Below are 20,289 nucleotides of genomic sequence, written 5' to 3' on the forward strand. Positions count from 1 at the left end.
GTGTTTCCTGTAGCTGTCTATAGTACTAGATGCCCCATGTCTTACTTACTTAGGCTTTTACGTATAATAAATACTGAATCTAACCTTGGTAAACATTGTTTTACTCACTTGTTTCCCAGACTATGGCTCTTTCTGTGGTGGGAGGGAGGGGGCGTGGAAATATGAACCCCTACGGAGGCGTCAGGGCAGGTAGGCCGTCGGTTATACCTCATAGAGACAGATACGTCAGACAGACCTGAAATACAGACAACAGCTCAACATTACTATCTGCTGAAAGAGTGCTGTTTGATTACAGGTAAGATTACATATGACTGTGTGATCTCTTGATTTTAACAAAGTGGGAGGTGTTGACATAAGTCTTCAGACACGTTTCTCGCTACCCTTTCAGCTTCTTCCACACAGTTTTAAAATATGTACTAGGAAAACAAAGAGATAACAGGGGTGCAATTTCCATTGAGTATGGGGAAACATGCCCCTCTTTCTACATTTTGAAATCCTATTATCTCTCGCTTTATTGTTTGACATGGATTTTATCATAAAAATGTCTCTGAATAGCATCCTCTTACTGTGCCAACACACTAGACCAGATGAGAGAAGAAAAGTACATGAAGACAAAAGTTTGCTAACATTACCTGAGTATCCTTCAATTATTACCTCATGTTCAAAGCAGCTAGCATAAAGAGCAAGAGTAGGCCTGACAAGTTCTTTCTTTGCTCTGGATGTTGCTGTCATTCTATATATGTCATGCACAGTGACAAACAAAACTCTATATACACTTGTAAGACCATTGCACAGCGGTGGAAAAAGGTTTTCGGACACCCCTTGCATTTGTGAAATATTCCATTAAGAATAACTGCAGTGTCTTTTGGTACAGTCACAGCCAAAACACTAAACAAATCCTAAAAAAGCCATAAAAAAATTTAAATTGACTGGTTTCATAAAAATGCATAAGAAATTTTGAGTACTGGATCATTTTGGTACCAGTAATCCATTAATGGAGTTTGTGTTTTTTATTAAAAGACACAATTTTTGTTGCTGTGCTTTGTGTCTATATTACGTCATCACGTTTGAAAGTTCTTCAGAGACAAAAACGGCTAAAACAAAGAACCTATCCTAAGAAACACACCTGAAGATAAAGATTCTCAGCTATGAAGTGCAGATGCAGTCCTTCAGCTGTGGGATACAATTCAATTTTATCTGTATAGCGCCAATTACAATTCAAATTGTCTCAAAACGCTTTACAGAACCCATATGGCTGAACCCCCAGAGCGAGCCCTAAGGCAACAGTGGCAAGAAAATATTCCCTTTTGAACTCTGCAGAAATACAGACGAAACAACAGCCTGGAAGATGAACCAAGATTTGGACGTCCAAGGGCTTCTTCAGCAAGAAATGACTGCATCCTGTTCTGATCTGCACATGCAAGTCACATCACAGTAACTTCAGCAGCAGAGGTCAAACAAAACTAGTGTCCAGTGTTCCACCCACACTGTGTGTGGCTGACTTTTAGATCATGGCTTAAAGTCCTATGAGCCTGTCAAGAAGCCCCTGATCAATGTGAGACAGAGGTTAGCCTGCATTGTTGGGCCCAGGCACACAAGAATAGGACAACCAGGAATTGGAAGAAGATCCTGTGGTCAAATGAGTCCAGTTTCCAGCTTTATCTTCCTCCTGCAAATGCAAGGGTACGCAGAAGGCTAGATGAAGTTTGTCTCCTGCATGCACAGTACCTACTGTCAAACATGGTGGAAGCAGTATCATGGTTTAGGGATGCATGAGTGCTGCTGGTGCATTTAGGTGCTGTTTTATATATGCTTTTTACCAAAGCCACTAGTTGGAGAGTCTACATAAAGACCTTGAAATCAGGGGCTATTGTAATGACTCTATCTACAAGTTTGATGTACAGTGATTAGGGGTGTAACGAAACTTTGTGCCATGAAATTACGTGAAATAAAAAATGACAAAATAAAATTCAAAGACGCACGAAATAAAAGCACAAAATAAAAACTGTGAAGGGGCGCCGCGCACCACTGAGACTGATAATTTTTGACCCTCCTCACCTACCGTAACAAAACACGCTTTATTTTGTACTGATGCAGCATTATTTTTTGTATGTCTGCATAAGGAAGAAAATAATGAAAATAAGATTTTTGCATAACTTCCTACTGTTGGAGATTTTCTTTAATCTTTATTTCATATCGTGAGTATTTCGTATCGTGAGCCCTGTTTCGTATTTCGTATTGTTTCGTGAGTTGACCATTCTGTTACACCCCTAACAGTGATTGTTTGAATGTAAATAGATGTGTCAACCACAGATCTACCTCCTGGGAGGACCGCCGGTGGACTGGTGAATTGATGTACTGTGACTATATGCAGTTTGTGCCAGTGGAACCTCTGAGTCACTCTCTGCTCCCTCTCACTGTAAACCCTCTGGGGCCTTTCAGCTAGCTTGATGTGACCAGTTTGGATCAAGCTGGGCTGTCTGTGTCTTAGTAAGCTTAACTTGGAACACTTGTGGAGTTATTTTGTTGTAGTAAGTAAGAGTCTTGACAGAGACAGAAACAGGAACACAGCAATGCTCAATAGAGGACATACAGGCAGCTATATCTAATTGTATCTGCTCGGTATGTTTTTGGGGTAATTCTGGTACATTCCCAAAAAGATGATGTGCTATGGAAATTGTTCAGAATTAGAATCTTTTCAACCAGCAAGAGGAAAAGTTTTGCACGTTCACAATTCTGTAATCACGAATAATGCAGTAAAGTAAAAATTAAGGGAATCTGTGTAATGTGGTGGGATATTGTGATCCCTCTTGGGAGAGATGCTGCCGTCATGTGGCTTAATTGCTCTATTGGCTTGTAAAGACTTATGCTGGTTTGGAGCAGTGAAGCTTACTTGAGAACAGCGCACTCAGCAAAATACAAGGCATTAAAACTTCACTAAATGATAAAGCAGTTATTCTCCTTATCCAAGAAAACAATTTTCTAGACTGCCTAGCAACCATTTTAAGACTTAGAGCTGATTTTTGGAACATACCTTGAGCTGCTAAATGAAATTGTAGGATGAATCCTTCTCAAACAATGCACACTTACAAACATAAACATGACTGTAGAAGTGCAAAGATTGCAGATGTTTCATATGTGGTCTCACTGATTGATTTACTTTGTATAAAAATGTATTTAGAATCAACAGGATGTTAGGCTGGCGTCATCAAGTTTTAGCTCATCATACTGTGTAGAAGTACAGTGCTTTCAAAAATAGTGCCTTCAGTAGTTTTATATTAATCAGTGAACTTAATGAAAAGATGCAGTTAAAAGAAAAAAAACTGAATCAACTCAGTGTTTACATCAGGACTACCAGACTCCCTGTTCTTCTTGGGGCAAAAGATGAAACATTCATCCTCTACTCTGACTATGTGCTGCAATGAATCTGATAGTGATCAGATGCCTCCCTGATGATCCTGTGTGCCGAGAACCAGTACTGTTTTTTCACACAGATGAGAGACAGACTAAAGTAGATGCAAAACAGAATTGGAAGACTCTACAAAGCAGGAAAAACGGCTATTATTTCACAACAAGAGCTAGACATGCTCAAAAATAATTTAAAAACTCATATTTCAGGTGACTAATGTCAGCTCTTAGCTCATCTCTGAGCACACGTGTTTGCCTCCTCAGCTGCTTGAACTGCTGCTACAACATTATAACACAGCTTGAATGAATTAACCAGACTATGATCTGAAACTCTAGTCAGGAGAAAATCACTTACAATCTTCCCAAAAAAAAGCTTCATGAAATGTAATCACTCAGATGGCTAATATTGTGAGGATGATCACAGTTGAAGTCACATACAGAACCAACATCAGAGGGTTTACATACACAAACAAATGATGCACTAGCTGGATGAAAGCCTTGTGCCACGTGTGATTTCATGTTTTTTTCCTTGCACATGTTCTGTTCAGTCCACCACAACATCTTTACTGACTTGTACATGGACAGAGTGAAAGCCTTGTGTCACATGCGATTTCGCGTGTTTTTTTCCTTGCACATGTTCTGTCAAGTCCACCACAACAGCTTTCACAGACTTGTACATGGACAGAGTGACTAAACTAAATTCTTCTGTTTGGCAGTGTGTGGAGTGCATGAGACTTGTTTATGCTGAATAAGCCAACAAGTCAGTTGACACAGCCATAACAACGCTTTCCTGCAATGTTATGTAAGTGCAAATGTTCATCCGAGCAGCATCAGGAGAACACCATAACCTGTCATGACCACTGCTGACTGAGAGCACCTCACAGACCTTGTAGTTTGATAGATGTGAATAAAGTCAAAATTTTGTAATAATAGCTTAATGAGTGTAAATACTTGCTCGAGTCTTTACAGTTGAAAGATGTTCAATATTAGTATACAAAAAAACCTGATATTTTGCACAAAGTCAAGAACTCTTACAACATATGAAGTCTTCTGATCTGTTAATTACGAGATTAGTTGGTGTGTCATTAGGAAAATGTTTTTCCTCAGGAAAAAACAACTTTTTATGGATAACAAAAAAATTAACAGGCATCTGTTATGACGGAAACCAGAGATTCAACTTGAGGCAACACGTTGTGTTCAGCAAGACTTGTCCATGTGCTGAGACGGCTGCATGTTACAGTCTTGGCACACAAAGATGCTTTTGTAATGACTGTACTAAAATTGAAACCTTCCATTTTTTTTCCTTTACTGCACAGACTCCTCGGTTCAGTCCAGTGGCAATTGCCTAATGACTCTATAAAGGTTTCAAATTTCAGTTGAAATTACACTAAATTGTGCAATACGTGGTAGGGAGAACGGGAATAGGTGTTAACTAAGGTAAATCCTTACAAACAAATCACACCACGTGGCTGGCCAGCCTGCAACACATGAGTTTCTGGAAAAAGGAGGAAAAAAGTTAGTGCTTTTTATTAAAAGACACAAAAAGTATTTTTTAAGATGGCACCGACAGAGTAGTAGCCAGTTGCAGCAGCTCCGACCCCTCTCTTTTGTTTATTTTTTCCCCCAATTTACACACGCATCCACCTACTTACGTGCAATAACTGATACCTCATCCTCTTGTATATAGTCTTCTACATAGTATTTAAAAAAATCATCTGTATATAATGTTCTCTGCAATTTTTGCACTGTTTTTTTTCTTATTTATTCTTGCACTGCCTGTATACTTTTATACTTGTCTTTTGGAGCTGCTGTAACAGTGAACTTGCCCAACTGAAGGATCAATAAAGTTTATCCTTATCCTTAATTTTTGTTGCCATGCTTTGTGTCTTATATTATGCCATCACATTTGAAAGTTCTTCAGAGGCAAAAAATGACTAAGACAGGGAACCTAACTCAGGAAACATGCCTGAAAATACAGATTCTCAGCCAGGAAAAGTACAGCTGCTGCCAGATAGCCAGAAAGTGCAGATGCAGTCCTTCAGCAGTTGGATACACTCTGCAGAAATATTGATGAACCACCAGCTTGGAAGACAAACTAAGATCTGGGCGTCCAAAGGTTTCTTCAGCAAGAAATGACCTTATTCTGATCCACATGTGCAGAGAAAACCACTGAATGACATCACAGGAGCTTCAGCAGCAGTGGTCAAACCAAACTAGTGTCCAGTGTTCCACCCACACTGTGTGTGGCTGACTTTTAGATCATGGCTTAAAGTCCTATGAGCCTGTCAAGAAGCCCCTGATCAATGCGAGACAGAGGTTAGCCTGCATTGTTGGGCCCAGGCACTGTACAGGGCTATAGACTAACTTTTTTGCTGAGGTCGCACAGTGGCCCCTAATTTAAGATTTTAGGAGCACAAGCAGAAAATTTAGGGGCGCACACCAAAATCAACTTGCAAAATTAATATTCACATTTCCTCTCATTTTCACTGTATTACTGATAAATACTTGAACAATAAATGCAGAAACTATAAAGTTTTCAATTCACATTTTATTGTGCAGGAGTTGACACAACATAACAAGAAAAGCACTCAGAGAGTTCATTACTCCACCAAGGCTGCTCAGTTGATGCATAATTTCCGACGGATAAAATCTTTAATAAAAAATGACCTTGTGCTGAGCAGTCATGTGTTGTGCATGTGCATGTTATGTATTTATAACGAATTGCATGTAAATTACTCTTATAAAGGTCTGTTGATCAGTTCATCAGTTTTGGCAAGACTTTGTTTTGCTAGTGTTAAAATGTTCCCTCCAGGCTTTTAATTTGAAGGTATATTTTTAATGGTAAGGGCTTCTATTTTGTCACCATTTCCGCAGCACAGGAAGTATTTATCTAAGAAGTGATTTCTTGACATGACAAAAAGGCTGCTGAAAAGTCATAAAATTCATGTAAAGATGAAAGAAAACGTTTCCACTCTGTTGCTGTCTAGCAAAGAATGTGTATAAACTTAGAAGCACCTAGCTGGAATGGGGACAAGCTCTTACGGTGTTTCCTGAAAAAAGGAGTGAAGGACAGAAAGGTGAATTTGTGTTCAAAATAAGGCTGAACGTAAAAAAAGGCTTTGTGAAACATCAGGAGCTTCACCGTCATGAGCCCCCCGCTCTCACACACATTGGCTCGCCTTCTCCTTCTTTGGTGTTTGTCTCCTTTCTTCTCTTTTGGAGTTAATGTCGGTTGGCAAATCAGCTCATTTGCGCATTACCATCAGCTACTGGGCTGAAGTGTGGAGCAGAAGTTTGTCAGCAAGAAGAAAAAATTAATAATTTTTTTTAAAAAATCAGCAAATTTACTGGTCGCACATGCGCGAGTAGATGAAAAATTTACTCGCAATGTCTCAAATTTAAAGAATTGAACAGCTAGGAACTCGAAGAAGATTCTTTGGTCAGATGAGTCCAGTTTCCAGCTTTATCTTCTGCCTGCTAATGTAAGGGTATGCAGAGCTCCAGGCAAAGCATCATCTCCAGCATGTACAGTACCTACTGTCAAGCATGGTGGAGGCAGTATCATGGTTTGGGGATGTATGAGTGCTGCTGGTGTTGGTCATCTCACTGTCTGTGATGGCACATTGAACTCTGCCAAGTATTGTGCCATTCTCCAAACCCACATGCTCCCTCCTTGGTGTGCACTTTTATACCAAGGTCAAAACTGGATGGTTCAACAAGATAATGCTCCTTGCCACACATCCAGGGCCAGTAGAACTTAGCTGCAGGAGCACAGTATTCAGGTCTGAGAGTGGCCAGCTAAAGCCCTGGACATGAGCCCCACTGAAAATCTGTGGTGGATTATCAAAAGGTCTGTTACAAAGTGTAAATAAAGAATTTAGAAAAATTAAAAGCAGAAGTTCAAGAAGAATGGGACCCCTCAACAATGTGAAAGGCTCATGGGGGAACAACCCAGCCAGGATTAAAGCTCTACTGCATGCCAATGACAGGACTACTAAATGCTAATTTGAAGATGTGATGGTTTATTTATTTTTTGTTCAATTTGAACATATTCTCTGTTTTTTGATATCGACACTGTTGAGAATTGACATTTTGAATACTGTCAGGAATTTAGTTTTGTTAGTTTTTCTTGTAAACAGTAAACAAAAAAATATAATTTGTAAGGTGCACGTCCACTTGATGCGATTTTTCCACATGTAAACGTGCCACATCTGAAAATCGCACGGATGTCGAGCGGTCACTAGCAGCTGCGGCCATCAGCCTCTCAAACTTTGTTTTGTCTGTAACACCATCTCCATCCTTCACATGAATAATATATACATCAATATTCATCACAGATAAGAACATGCCATTTCTGGGAGTGAGATGAGTGGACTAAGTGTGTGAAGGAGGGTGTGTGCACAGTTGTATGAATCTGATTACTTTTTGGCAGTGCACATTAGCATTTGATATAGATATGATGCACTGTTTTACAAGTAAGGATATTGTTTTTTGATTAAGAACAAGTAACTGGAAATCATCTGTACAGCTAAACCGTGTACATCTTACCTGCCAGGTCTTCTTTAGAAGAAGCGATGCGAGGAGAACTGCTGCCGGGTTCAATCTTCAGAGACAACCTGCAACACAAATGATTTTCTTCAGTTGCATCAACTCACTCCTGTAGTCAGACAAGTCCAAAAGAGACGACTCAACCACCCGACTGGAACACTTCCTGTATGGACAAGGTGTTAATCTGATTTTTGTAGTAAGCTGAAACTTTTTGCTGAATATCTGAAGTCGGTAGACACGCTCCACACCATTCACCAAAGATTCTGATACAGTCAAAGAAATACTGGCAAAGGTGAGAAATTTACTTCTCAGCTTTGCCTCAATAATTTTGCATCAATAATCACGACAAATTGCGTTTGCTGGAAAAAGAACAACATGGAAGATCACAGGCGATTCCTCTCGATTTAGAAAAACTGCAGTTCTCTAAAAATTCAGTATTTCCCAACCTGCCACTTTTCAGATGTTCAAGTAACTTCTCTCAGACTGATGTAGTTGGTGTAAAAGTAATACTGCTGCCTAAGATCCAAGCAACTGTGTATGGCACTGCAAAAGAACAGGATGTGTAATCTGTCTATAAAATATTCTACTCGTCCAAAGAATGGTCAATCATGCTAATGCCCTTTAGTTATTGTAAAATGTTTTTGTGCAACACATAAATTTTAAAGCTGTGAGACATTCTGTGGTAAACATACTGTGTGAGATGAAAAATTTGACACCTCTTGAAGTCATAATTCAGTCAAAACTTAACATGTAGATTTGACACACAGAATGGTATACTTTCAATGGAACCAGTTTCTCAAAATGGAAACAAATACAGGCTAAGAAGAGAATCAAGTGGTAATACTGATGACAATACAAATTAATGCTAGGTTCTTTCAGGTTGTGAATTGTGGTCATGTAATGTAGGTACACTGTAATAAATTTTGAAGGCTTTTTTTCCATTTCATCACGATTAACAATGGAAAACTTTGCAGCAAAAATATACTGCTCACTATTGCTGAGCCAGCTGATCTCTGAATGATCATGATTGAACACAGATTGACTGACACAGCTGATGACACGCTCTGGGGGCTTGTCTACACACATGTCCTGCAAAAAAGCTCCTCTCACATTTTAACTTCAGTTGAAAAGTACAGGTCTTGAAATTGTATTTCCTGTATTAGATTGTCAATCCAAAGTGTCACAAGCCGTGGCAGACAGCCAAACCTATTGCTGAAGAGAGGATCTCAGACACTATGTGAAAAAGCCATCAGTGCCTCCTGGACACACAAACTCCTTTTGGAGAAAGATAAAACCTGTCATTTTCCATCCACTGACCTTCATCATTCTTACACACACTTCCATGTTCCCAGGTGCTAAAGAAAAACATCTGTCGTGACCAAAGTGGAGAGAGACCACCTAAAAAAATTCTCCATAACATGAATGAATTTCACATTTTATTGCCATTCACAGATATAAAACTTACTTGAAGTTGTCGTCCTCTACAAATTTCTGGAGTTCCTCAATGTAGCGAACTGACAACAGATACTTCTGGACATGTGGCAAAGTCACCAAGTGATCTGAAGAATGATTGGAAAAAGTTACTTTCAATTTGACATCCTGGTTTTGTTAATGGATTTGTACATTCTTAGAACTTGAGCATATATGGGAAATGAATACCATTGCCTGCCTGATCTAATCTTTGTGGTAGGGGGACATTCAGTGGACGCTGCATTAGTCTAACAGGCCTTTGTCACAGTCATCTGTCACAAATTGGATACTTGTATTCTGCTCCATGTGTACATAATCATATTGTTGTTTTCCACATCCTTTGCCCTTTCCTTGTTCTCTAATTTTGACATTTTAATGTCAAAAAATTTTAAGCAATGAGCTCTTCTTCAATATGTGTGAATGTAAGGAATGTATCCCGGACCCTCATAGAAGTGCTAGCAAGTCCACACTGTCTATGTGCGGTCCATATTTCAAACATCTCAGTTTTAGTGGTTTGTTAAATTTTAAGGTTCTGTGTAGCTGTGTGCTATGACAAAGTTTGAAAAATGTGTGTCTGCAATGCATCAACTGACATGAGTTTGACCTCAACTGATTCAAAACTACTACAGTTAGAGGAAAATCATTAGCATTGGAATTTGATCAACTTTATCGCTGTGAGTCACAGCAGTATTTGAAGTCAGTAGCTGCTGAGGTATGGTGCTCATCACTGAATCTTTCAGACAACGTTCATGAATATTTCATGTATTTTGCTGATCTTTCTTTTAGTAGCTACAGAACATCAATAGAAATCATGGAATCCCTGAAGTGTTTCTGACCTCTTGTTGCTTTACCCTTTAGGTACTTGCAAACAATGAAAGGTAAACATAATATAATTCAATAAGAAACATAAAACAATTTCAAAAGGCTATGGCTAATTCTCCTTCACATTGGGCAACTTTATATGCAAGATGATCAGAAAAGGCCCATTAATTTTTACTAATGACCAAACACATGAGTTAATAAAAAACTGACATCCCGTTTTCCCAGCTACATGTAACAATGCAATGTTCTCATTATCAATAACCAATTATTACACACGCTAACACAAATTGTTCATGAATAAATAGATGAGCAAGTTTAATAATTAACCACATAGGAATTTTGGAACAACAGTACTGTTGATTTTCCAGACAGTTTTTGCTAAAATGACGCACAAAAAGATTTTAGATTTTATAAGGAGGTGCAGCAAGCAAATCTGCTTATTTTTGTCTTAAGTGCCAGTACATTAGCAGAATCCAGTGCTTCTGGATATTGCATACAGGACCTTTAACACCGGGATGTTTATTGAAGGACCTGTTTAGCTATCTGCCAAGCTAGAAATCAGCTATGTATCCTAGTAAGTACAAAATAGTCTACATTACATACAGGGGGAAAATATGTAGAAAAATATCCAGGTATTTGATACTAAATAGGCCAGTGACACTATTCTTAAAATTTTGCCCCAGTACATGATCATAGTTGATATAATATTAAGTAGTCAAGATGTGATTGAAGTACAGCGTTTCAGCTTTAATTCACAGGGTTTAACAAAAATATGGGATAAACTGTTTAAGAAATACAGCCATTTTGACACAGTTCCTGTCCTGCTGTTAGCCTCTCTGCTGCTAGCTCAGCTTGTAATCCTATCTTGACACTGGAGGATCATTAGAATATATAAACACCATCTCTAGCAACCACCACTAGCAGTGACTCCACCACTAGGATGACCACCAGGATGATGGGCATGTTGTTAGTATTGCATACCATAGTTACATGACATCTGCAGGTCGGAGATGACTCTCAGAAGGTTATTCATCTGATTGGTCCGCTGCTCCGTCTCTATGATACTATCCGATGCAGGATAGGCTGAGTCAATGTAGATCATGTCCAACAGGTAGATCCCTTTGGAGGACAACACAAGACAGCAAATCACTTAGTGAAACCCTGCACTAATGCTAACACTACTTTGACAAAAATGCTGACTTTCACAATTATGGTCTTATGGCAAGAATAATGAGTCACTTTAAAATATACTAATGTCTAAGACAGACTAGCCTTCATGAAAGCTTAACAAAAACAACATCTGGACCAGATAGAGTATATCTTCATCCATCCATTCATTCTCTATACACCGCTTTATTCTCACTAGGGGTGCTGGAGCCTTATCTCAGCTGACTCGGGCTCAGGTAGAGGACACCCTGGACAGGTCGCCAGTCTGTCGCAGGGCTTCATATACAGACAAACAATCACTCTCACATTCACACCTATGGATAATTTAGAGTAACCAATTAACCTCAGCATATTTTTGGACTGAACCCATGCATGCACAAGAAGAACATGCAAACTCCATGCAGAAAGATCCCAGGCCCAGGCTGGGATTTGAACCGGGAATCTTCTTGCTGCAAGGTGAAATTGCTAACCACTACGCCACTGTAGAGTATATCGCTCTGGGCACAAATGTTGGACACAAGACCTGACTAACATTGCTTACTCACGACAGTTTAATTTAATCATGTGTTTATGAATGAAAACAGCAAACCTTTTACTCATGTATGTAGAAGAGATGCATATTATTATTCTATACCTCTCTTTCATACATTTTATTTCTTTGGATTTTAATTTCTATTTAGTTGCATGTGCTGCCAGGATGCCTTTCAAGTGGAAGGATTGCTTGTCTGATTATTGGCATTTATTAGAGAGAACAGAAAAAAAATATAGAGCAGAGAAAATCCAAAATGCTGCAGTGACAGTATTGACGGGAGTTTTGCAAGAGAGATCATGTGTCTCCTATACTGGCTTCTCTTCATTGTTTTCCTGTGAAATCTTGAATACAATTTAAAATCCTTCTCCTGACATACAAAGCTCTTAACAACCAATCTCCATTGTACCTTAAAGACCTTATAGCACCATATATCCAAGCAGAACTCTTCGCTCTCAGATTGCAGGCCTAAGGCTGGGTTATGCTTTCGGCATGAACGAGTTGTGCAGAAATCCGTGTGAGAGACCGTGTGTGGCATCTGCTCCCACACTGCAGGGAGAGCAGTGTATTGCAAACACCCGCCTATCTAGTCTACTCTAGTACTAGAGTAGAAGAAGTTTGCCATTGTTTCCACCACTTAGAATATGGCATTTTACCGAATAGTTGCATTTCAGTAATTAGTTCTAATTTCACACCATGAATTGTTCATAACCTGGTTGTCATGGTGATCTCTGTCTAATGAATCCTATAAGTGCCTGTATTTCTGTACTTCAGCTATGAGTAGGTCCTGGTCCTCTGCACATCTCCATCTGTGTAGTTACAAAAATGTGGAGGTACACGACACGGAAATTTTCAGCGTGAGAAGGGCCGCTTGAGGGGGCGTGGCTGCTAAAATGATGTAATTTGTCCACACAGACCTCACAGACACAGCAAGCGTAAAACAAGCTTTACTTGTAGTTCCCAGAATTTCTAGAAGAAGAATGAAAGGCAGAGCATTCAGTTATCAGGTGGCTCTCCTGTGGACTAATGTAAATATGTAAACAATTACATGCAGTATACACACAAGCACACCCCCTCCTTACTGCTCCACCACAGCTCTCCCACCATCACACCTCCCCTCCTCCACAGTGGCCCAAGCTCAGAGCCCCCCTGCCCCAACCTGTCATTATCAACATCCCGTGCGAAAAGAGAATTGAGCATGCTGAAGATCAGGAAGGTCACAGGTCCAGATGGCATCAGCTCCAGGCCCCTCAAATCCTGTGCAGATCAACCGAGCAGGGCTGTGGAGCATGTGTTCAACATGAGCTAGAAGCTGGGGAGAGTACCACAGATGTGGAAGACGTTCTGCGTGGTACTGGTGTCAAAGATTTCGCACCCCAAGGATGTCAACCACTACAGGCCAGTGGCACTGACATCCCACCTGATGTAGACCCTGGAAAGGCTAGCCCTTTGTCATCTGTGGCCCCTGGTGAGCTCATTAATGGACCTGCTGCAGGTCGCCTACCAGCCCGGCATCAGAGTTGATGATTCAGTGATCTACCTCTTGCACAGATGCCTCTCTCACCTGGAGAAGGCGAACAGCAATGTGACAATCATGTTTTATGATTTCTTCAGTGCCTTCAACACCGTCAAGCCTGCACTTTTGAGGGACAAGGTGGAGCAGACAGGAGTTCACTCCAACCTCACAATGTGGCTGCTGGATTACCTGACCAATCAGCCACAGTTTGTAAGGGCAGGGGACTGTGTGTCCGACGCTGTGGTATGCAGTACAGGCATGCCATAGGGGACTGTCCTTACCCCCTTTCTTTTCACCCTCTACACAACAGACTTCAATCACATCACAAACTGCCATCTTCAGAAGTTCTCTGACAACTCCGCCATTGTTGGACAGAGATGAGGAGAAATACAGAGAACACAACCGGGACTTTGTGGACTGGTCTAAACTGCCATTTCTATCAAAAATTCTGGAGAAAATTGTTTATGCTCAGTTGCAAGCTTTCCTGGACAAGCATGATATCCTGGAGGTTTTTCAGTCTAGATTCAAAACCCTTCACAGCACAGAGTCAGCACTGTTAAGGGTTTTCAATGACATGGCATGTGATTCTGGCGATTATGTCATTCTTGTCCTGCTTGTTCTTATCGCTGCCTTCGACACAGTGGACCATCACATTTTAATATCTCGATTGCAGCATCAAATGGGCATTTGTGGCACTGCTCTGGAATGGTTCAAATCCTATTTGGCAGTTAGAAGCTTTAGTGTAAACCTTGCGGGTTTTGAATCCTTCCCTGCTTCCCTGTCATGTGGGGTCCCACAGGGCTCAATTTTAGGACCCTTGGTTTTTTCATTATACTTACTTCCTCTGGGATCCATTCTTAGAAAGCATGGTATCTCCTTCCACTGTTATGTTGATGACAATCAAAAAAATGTTCCTTTAAATTGGAGGAATGCCTTCTCTATCAAACCACTCCTGGTGTGTCTTGATGCCATCAAAGCTTGGATGGCTTTGAATTTCTTACATTTTAAGGAAAAGAAAACAGGAGTGATGGTGTTTGGGCCCAGTGGATCCTGTGAGTCCTTCTTTGGTGACTTGGGCCCTTTGGCAACATATGTGAAGCCCACAGCTACAACTCTTGGTTTTATGTTGGACAGGGATTTTAAACTGGTCATATTCGGTCTGGCTTTCTTCATTCAAGATAAAATAAGATAAGATAATCCTTTATTACTCCCCATGTCAGGGGAAATTTCCCATGTTACAGCAGCAATATACAGTAAATATAATAATTATAATTAAAATATATATATACAATATATACAAGCATGAAGGATGAAAATGAATAAATAAGAGTATTATTACTTGATAAATAAATGACATCAGCAGAAAGTCACTTGTGGAATAAAATGTAGAAGTGCAGACAATGACAGCAGTGCAAGGGATTGTGCTTATGTGTTTATGTTAGCATCAGCTGGTGGCTGGCAAAGGTGAAATCTATCCTTTCTAGGCCGCACCTTGAGACAGTAATCCATGCCTTTATTTCGTCCTGGCTAGACTATTGTAATGCACTTTATGTTGAAGTCAGCCAGTCGTCTGTCTTAAGTCTTCAGTTAGTTCAAAATGCCGCTGCACGCCTTCTAACTGGAGCAGGAAGAAGAGAACACATCACACTTCTTCTGGCCTGTCTCCACTGGCTGCCTGCGCACCTTAGAGTTTTAAAATTTTAAAATTCTTTTATTTGTGTTTAAATCCTTAAATGGTCTTGCCCCGCCATGCCTCTCTGAACTACTTTACCCTTATACTCCTGCCCTGTAATTTGCTTAACAGCAACTTTTCAGAACTTGAGGTATTTTTCTTCTTTTGAAATAAAAGAACACAAAGTTTGTCCCTGTCCATATTTGGGCTCATCTGAGACAGTCATATCTTCAGTGCATATAATCAAAAAATAAACAGTGGGCACAGTGGCACAGTTACTATCCCTTTGAAATTAAATAAAGCTGACATGAAAGTGCATTATAAAGTGCAACTAAATGAAATAACTGAACACAAAATGTCTTCCTTAAATATGAAACTTATAGTAAGTAAATAGAAAATAGTCACATAAATAGATAAAACTACATTTAGTGCCTGCTACAGCACACTGCTTTGTTGCACTTAACATTAGGCATTACATCTCAATCTTTTTATATCTCTGCAACCTGTACATTGTGTGCTGTTCTTTCTCTTTTGTTTTTATTGTTTTTTGGAATTGCTGCTGTAACACCGAAAATTTCCCCACTGCGGGGTCAATAAAGGTTTAATTCATGTATCTATCTAAAAAGCAGCACATGATGTCAGATTCTAGAGAGATTCAAGAACAAACAAAATCAGTCTGTCAGTCTGGGGGGGGGGGGTTACAAAACCATTGCTGAGGCTCTGGGACTCCAGAGAACCACAGTGAGAGACACTGTTCACAAATATGGAAAACATGGAACCGTGAGGAACCTTCCCAGGAGTGGCCCAACTACTAACATTTTTTCAAGAGCATGGTGATATCTAATCAAGGAGGTCACAAAAAAACCCACACAAACATCCAAAGATCTGCAGGCCTCACTGGCCGCAGTTAATGTCCATCTGCATGATTCCACAATAAGAAAGACATTTAGCCAAAATGGATCCATGGGAGAGCTGCAAGTGATACCAGTCTCCAGCCTAGCGGTGTCGGGGCCGGTAGCATTATTGCTTCACAATTCTAAGTTACTGTGGAGCAGAAAGAAACAGACACAATTATCGGCGTGTGACCGCTGCAAGCGCCATTTTATTCTACCACTAACGTGGCCAAAAGACATTTCCAACACGTTTCACTTCAAATCTACAGTCATTTCTAGTATTAACCAAAACATACTCAGGCCATCCCATGTACATCTCATTCACAATTAAGTGTCTTTAACTTATGAACTCATTTGACAGAGGGTTCTTACAGAAAATCAATAATTGTAAGACAAGTGCAAAATCACAAGGCGGCTGCCATTCATGCACTACAGTGCCAAAAACATCATACAAGCCTACTCTATTTTCATATTCAGCTAGTAACAAGGCAACAAAAGAAAGAACGAGTGCTTCAGCATTATCTCAGGTTCTGTTAGTGTTTCTTTGTATATCATTAATCTCACAGAGTTAATAAAACAACACAATATTTCCACATATTGTCACATCATGGTCACTTAAAACTAATGGCTAACTCAGACACACATCGTGGTTACTGTAAGCTAATGGCTAACTCAGAAACTACACTATGCAAAAACTATGTTCAAACTCTGTCCTCTAGTGCTTATTCTGTACACCAGTAAAGCTGGATGTGTAAACAAACTCTAAGTGAAATATCAGCTCACATTTAAGTGATTAAACATCACGTTTTATATACCTGTGGAGCAGTAAGGAACAGACACAATTATCTGTGTGTGACCGCTGCAAGTGCCATTTTATTCTGTCAATAATGTGGCAGTACGCTTCAGGGGTGTTTCCGTTACTGGTCCTGGCACTTGGGTGACACCTAATGTTACATTTTTGACATAATAATCTCATTTAAGAAAACAATTAATAAAACAGCTCTACAACAACGTATTATTGTGTTTTGTTTTGTTTTTAAGGGTGGTGACACTTTTTCTATTTTACTTTTAATAGAGGCTTTTCCCATCCTCTACACAAGGATCAAACCATTACTGACCAAAAAGAACATAAAGGCTCATCTGGCATTTGCACAAAAATATCTGGATGAGCTCCAAGACTATTGTGATAACATCCTGTGGACTGATGAGTCACACGTGGAACTTTTTGGAAGACATGGGTCCGTTGCATCTGGTGTAAAGCTAATTCTGCATTTCACAAGAAGAACACTATACCAACAATGAAACATGGCGGTGGTAGAGTGATGGTTTGATGCAGCCATGAATTCTGCTCTCTATCAGAAAATCCTCCTGGATAATATCCACTCATCAGTTCATGACCTAAAGTTCAAGCACAAATGGGTTATACAGCATGACAATGACCCAAAGCACACAAGCCAGTCCACCTCTGAGTGGCTCAAAAAGAGCAAAAGTAATGTTTGGGAGTGGTCAAGTCATAGTCTGGCACTGAATATATATTGCGTGCATGCTGTTCAGGGGAAAACATCTGTTAGGTACAGCTTTAAAACAAGCTATAAATGACTGACATGCTATGTTGTGTTTTTCTGAACGTTGCACCCAAATCCCAATGAGATACACTCGCTGTACAAGACATCAGCTGTGCTGGCAGTCCTATCCTCAGTGCTATGTCTGAATAATACAACGTGAAATGCTTTACAAATATTTGCCGATGATGTCATGTGCTGTGGAGTGTAATGTGTTTCAGCTGTACTGGATCTGCAGAACTGTGCAGCTTTGCTTTCTGTCTCCCTGCTTCTCTGACATACAGCAAAGCCCATTTACAAGGTGTCCACAAGAAATTATTACATAAGACACAGACATTCTGCAACAGAAAGTGCTGAGGGGCAGCTGTCACTCAAAATACAAACTGGTGCTTTGCAATCGCTTAAGCTGCTTTAACAAACAAATAAAAAAGATTAAAATTGACATATTGACATTAATTGTGTGACAGTGCTGAAACTTGATTGTTGCACTAACCCCAACCCATAATACTTGTAAATACATTCACATTTTTTTGTATTTCAGTAATTGTACAAATTTCGATATTTCAAAATGTTTAGTATTGCTCATTCATCAGCTGAACATATTTTCAGTGATTTATTGTTAAAAGTTGCTCTGCCTTTAAATCTGTGTAGGCCCATTCTGTCCTTTTTAACTCCTTAAATAATTTATGTTATAATTTTACAAAGTTATTTAGCACTGACAATGTCATTTAAAGATTTTTTGATGTTTATTCATTCTTTTAATTATGTTTCATGCTAATATCTGTAGTTATGCATGTGATTACTTATTTACTTTCTCATGCATTTACAAACTTGTTTTTTGTTATCTTCACTGTCACTTGCTAATATTTAATATTACTTTAAGAGCCTGTATAGTAAATAAATACATTTGAAAATATAAAATGTAATTATTTATTCTTGTGTTTCATGTACTTACTCATTTATTTACTTATTTGTTCACCTATTTAACTTGATCAGTTTCTTCTCACTGTTCTCATTTATGTTTATTTTGAAATATATTTTCCTTTGTCTTGTTAACATAATAAGACAAAGGAATAATTATTTTCTCATGTTGATTGATCTTATGATTTTTTGTTTTGTATTTGGATAGCACTTTGTACATACAGCGCAATTTGTGTCTGTTTCCAAGTGATATATTCTGTGATATTGAATCATATATCAATAAAGCAGAACGTTAACTGACTGGATATTGTAGTGATGGTCCTTGTCTTCTTCTTTTTGTCTTTACTATGTGCAGTCATTGCCATAGTCTCTACTTATATTCTTATTATACTATACTAAAGAATGTTTTTTCTTTATTTTCATGACTATTTACATTGTGGGTATCAAAACTATGAATGAACACAAATGGAATTATGTAGTAAACAAAAAGTGTGAATTAAGTCAAAACATGTTTTATATTTTAGATTCTTCAAAATAGCCACCCTTTGCTTTGATTACTGATTTACAAACTCTTGGCATTCTCTCAGTAATACATGAGGTGGTCACCTGAAATGGTTTTCCAAAAGTCTTGAAAGATTTCCAGAGATGCTGAGCCCTTGTTGGATCTTTTGCCTTCACTCTGTGGCCCATCTCATCACAAACCATCTCGATTGGGTTGAAGTCAGGTGACTGTGGAGGCCAGGTCATCTGACGCAGCACTCCATCACTCTCCTTCTTGGTCAAATATCCCTTACACAGCCTGGAGCTGTGTTTGGGGTCATTGTCCTGTTGGAACGGTCCAATTAAATGCAAACCGGATGGGATGGCATGTCGCTTCAAGATGCTGTGGTAGCCATGCTGGTTCAGTGTGCCTTCAGTTTTGAATAAATCCCCGACAGCGTCACCAGTAAAGCACCCCCACACCATCACACCTTCTCTGTGCTTCACGGTGGGAGCCATGCATGTAGAGACCATCTATACATCTTTTCTATGTCGCACAGAGACACGGTGGCAGGAACCGAAGATCTGATTCAGATTCATCAGACCAAAGCACAGACTTCCACTGGTCTAATGTTCATTCCTGGTGTTTCTTGGCCCAAATAAATTTCTTCTGCTTGTTGCTTTTATTTAGTGGTGGTTTCCTAGCAGCTGTTTGACCATAAATGCCTGACTGGCACGGCCTCCGCTGAACAGTTGATGTAGAGATGTGTCTGCTACTAGAACTCTGTGCAGAATGTATCTGGGCTCTAATCTGAGGTGCTGGTAACTAACTGCTTTCTCTCAATTACATGCTGTCAAGAATTCATAGCTCCATGGTGGGCCAATAACAGGCCTACCAGAGCAGAGCGTGTTTATGAAATATGATATTAATAATGAAATTATGAAAGACAGAGACACTGGCCGAGGCCTGTACTTCTTTATGACATGCAGGAAGGAAAAGACACTGCATTGCATGACATACAAATCCAAACCACATATTCCTCTTTGTTACAACACACATACGGACAAATCATAAAAAAAGAAAACAAGAATCCCCCAGCCCCTCACACACACACACTTGTGACACTCCAATATAAAAATTAGAGCTGAACCTTGTACTAACGTTTTATGTGTGTTTACACTTCCACAGTCCCTCCGACTGCACAATATTAAAAACAAAGAACTAACCACTGACTGGTGAAAAGATAGCTGCTATGAAGCTGAAATAGTGATATTGAAACATCTAAAATTTCGGTGTGAAG

The 20,289-nt window shown here is 39.5% G+C and overlaps 1 protein-coding gene across 2 annotated transcripts in view; it reads right to left on the bottom strand.

The window, feature by feature from the left end:
• The window catches only part of LOC110964377 (ras-specific guanine nucleotide-releasing factor RalGPS1), a 106,305-nt gene that overhangs the window by 21,794 nt on the left and 64,222 nt on the right, over positions 1-20,289 (bottom strand). For both annotated transcript variants that reach the window (XR_007937736.1, XM_051938899.1), the window contains exons 9-12: positions 11,230-11,367; positions 9,422-9,515; positions 7,957-8,024; positions 109-235 (exon numbers count right to left, since the gene is read on the bottom strand). Coding sequence is in view for 1 of the 2 variants with exons in the window: in XM_051938899.1 (XP_051794859.1) it covers positions 109-235; positions 7,957-8,024; positions 9,422-9,515; positions 11,230-11,367 (427 nt within the window). In the remaining variant the exon portion in view is untranslated. The remainder of the gene's footprint in view (positions 1-108; positions 236-7,956; positions 8,025-9,421; positions 9,516-11,229; positions 11,368-20,289) is intronic.

This window comes from Acanthochromis polyacanthus, chromosome 18 (assembly GCF_021347895.1).
Source record: "Acanthochromis polyacanthus isolate Apoly-LR-REF ecotype Palm Island chromosome 18, KAUST_Apoly_ChrSc, whole genome shotgun sequence".
NCBI classification, from domain to species: domain Eukaryota; kingdom Metazoa; phylum Chordata; class Actinopteri; family Pomacentridae; genus Acanthochromis; species Acanthochromis polyacanthus.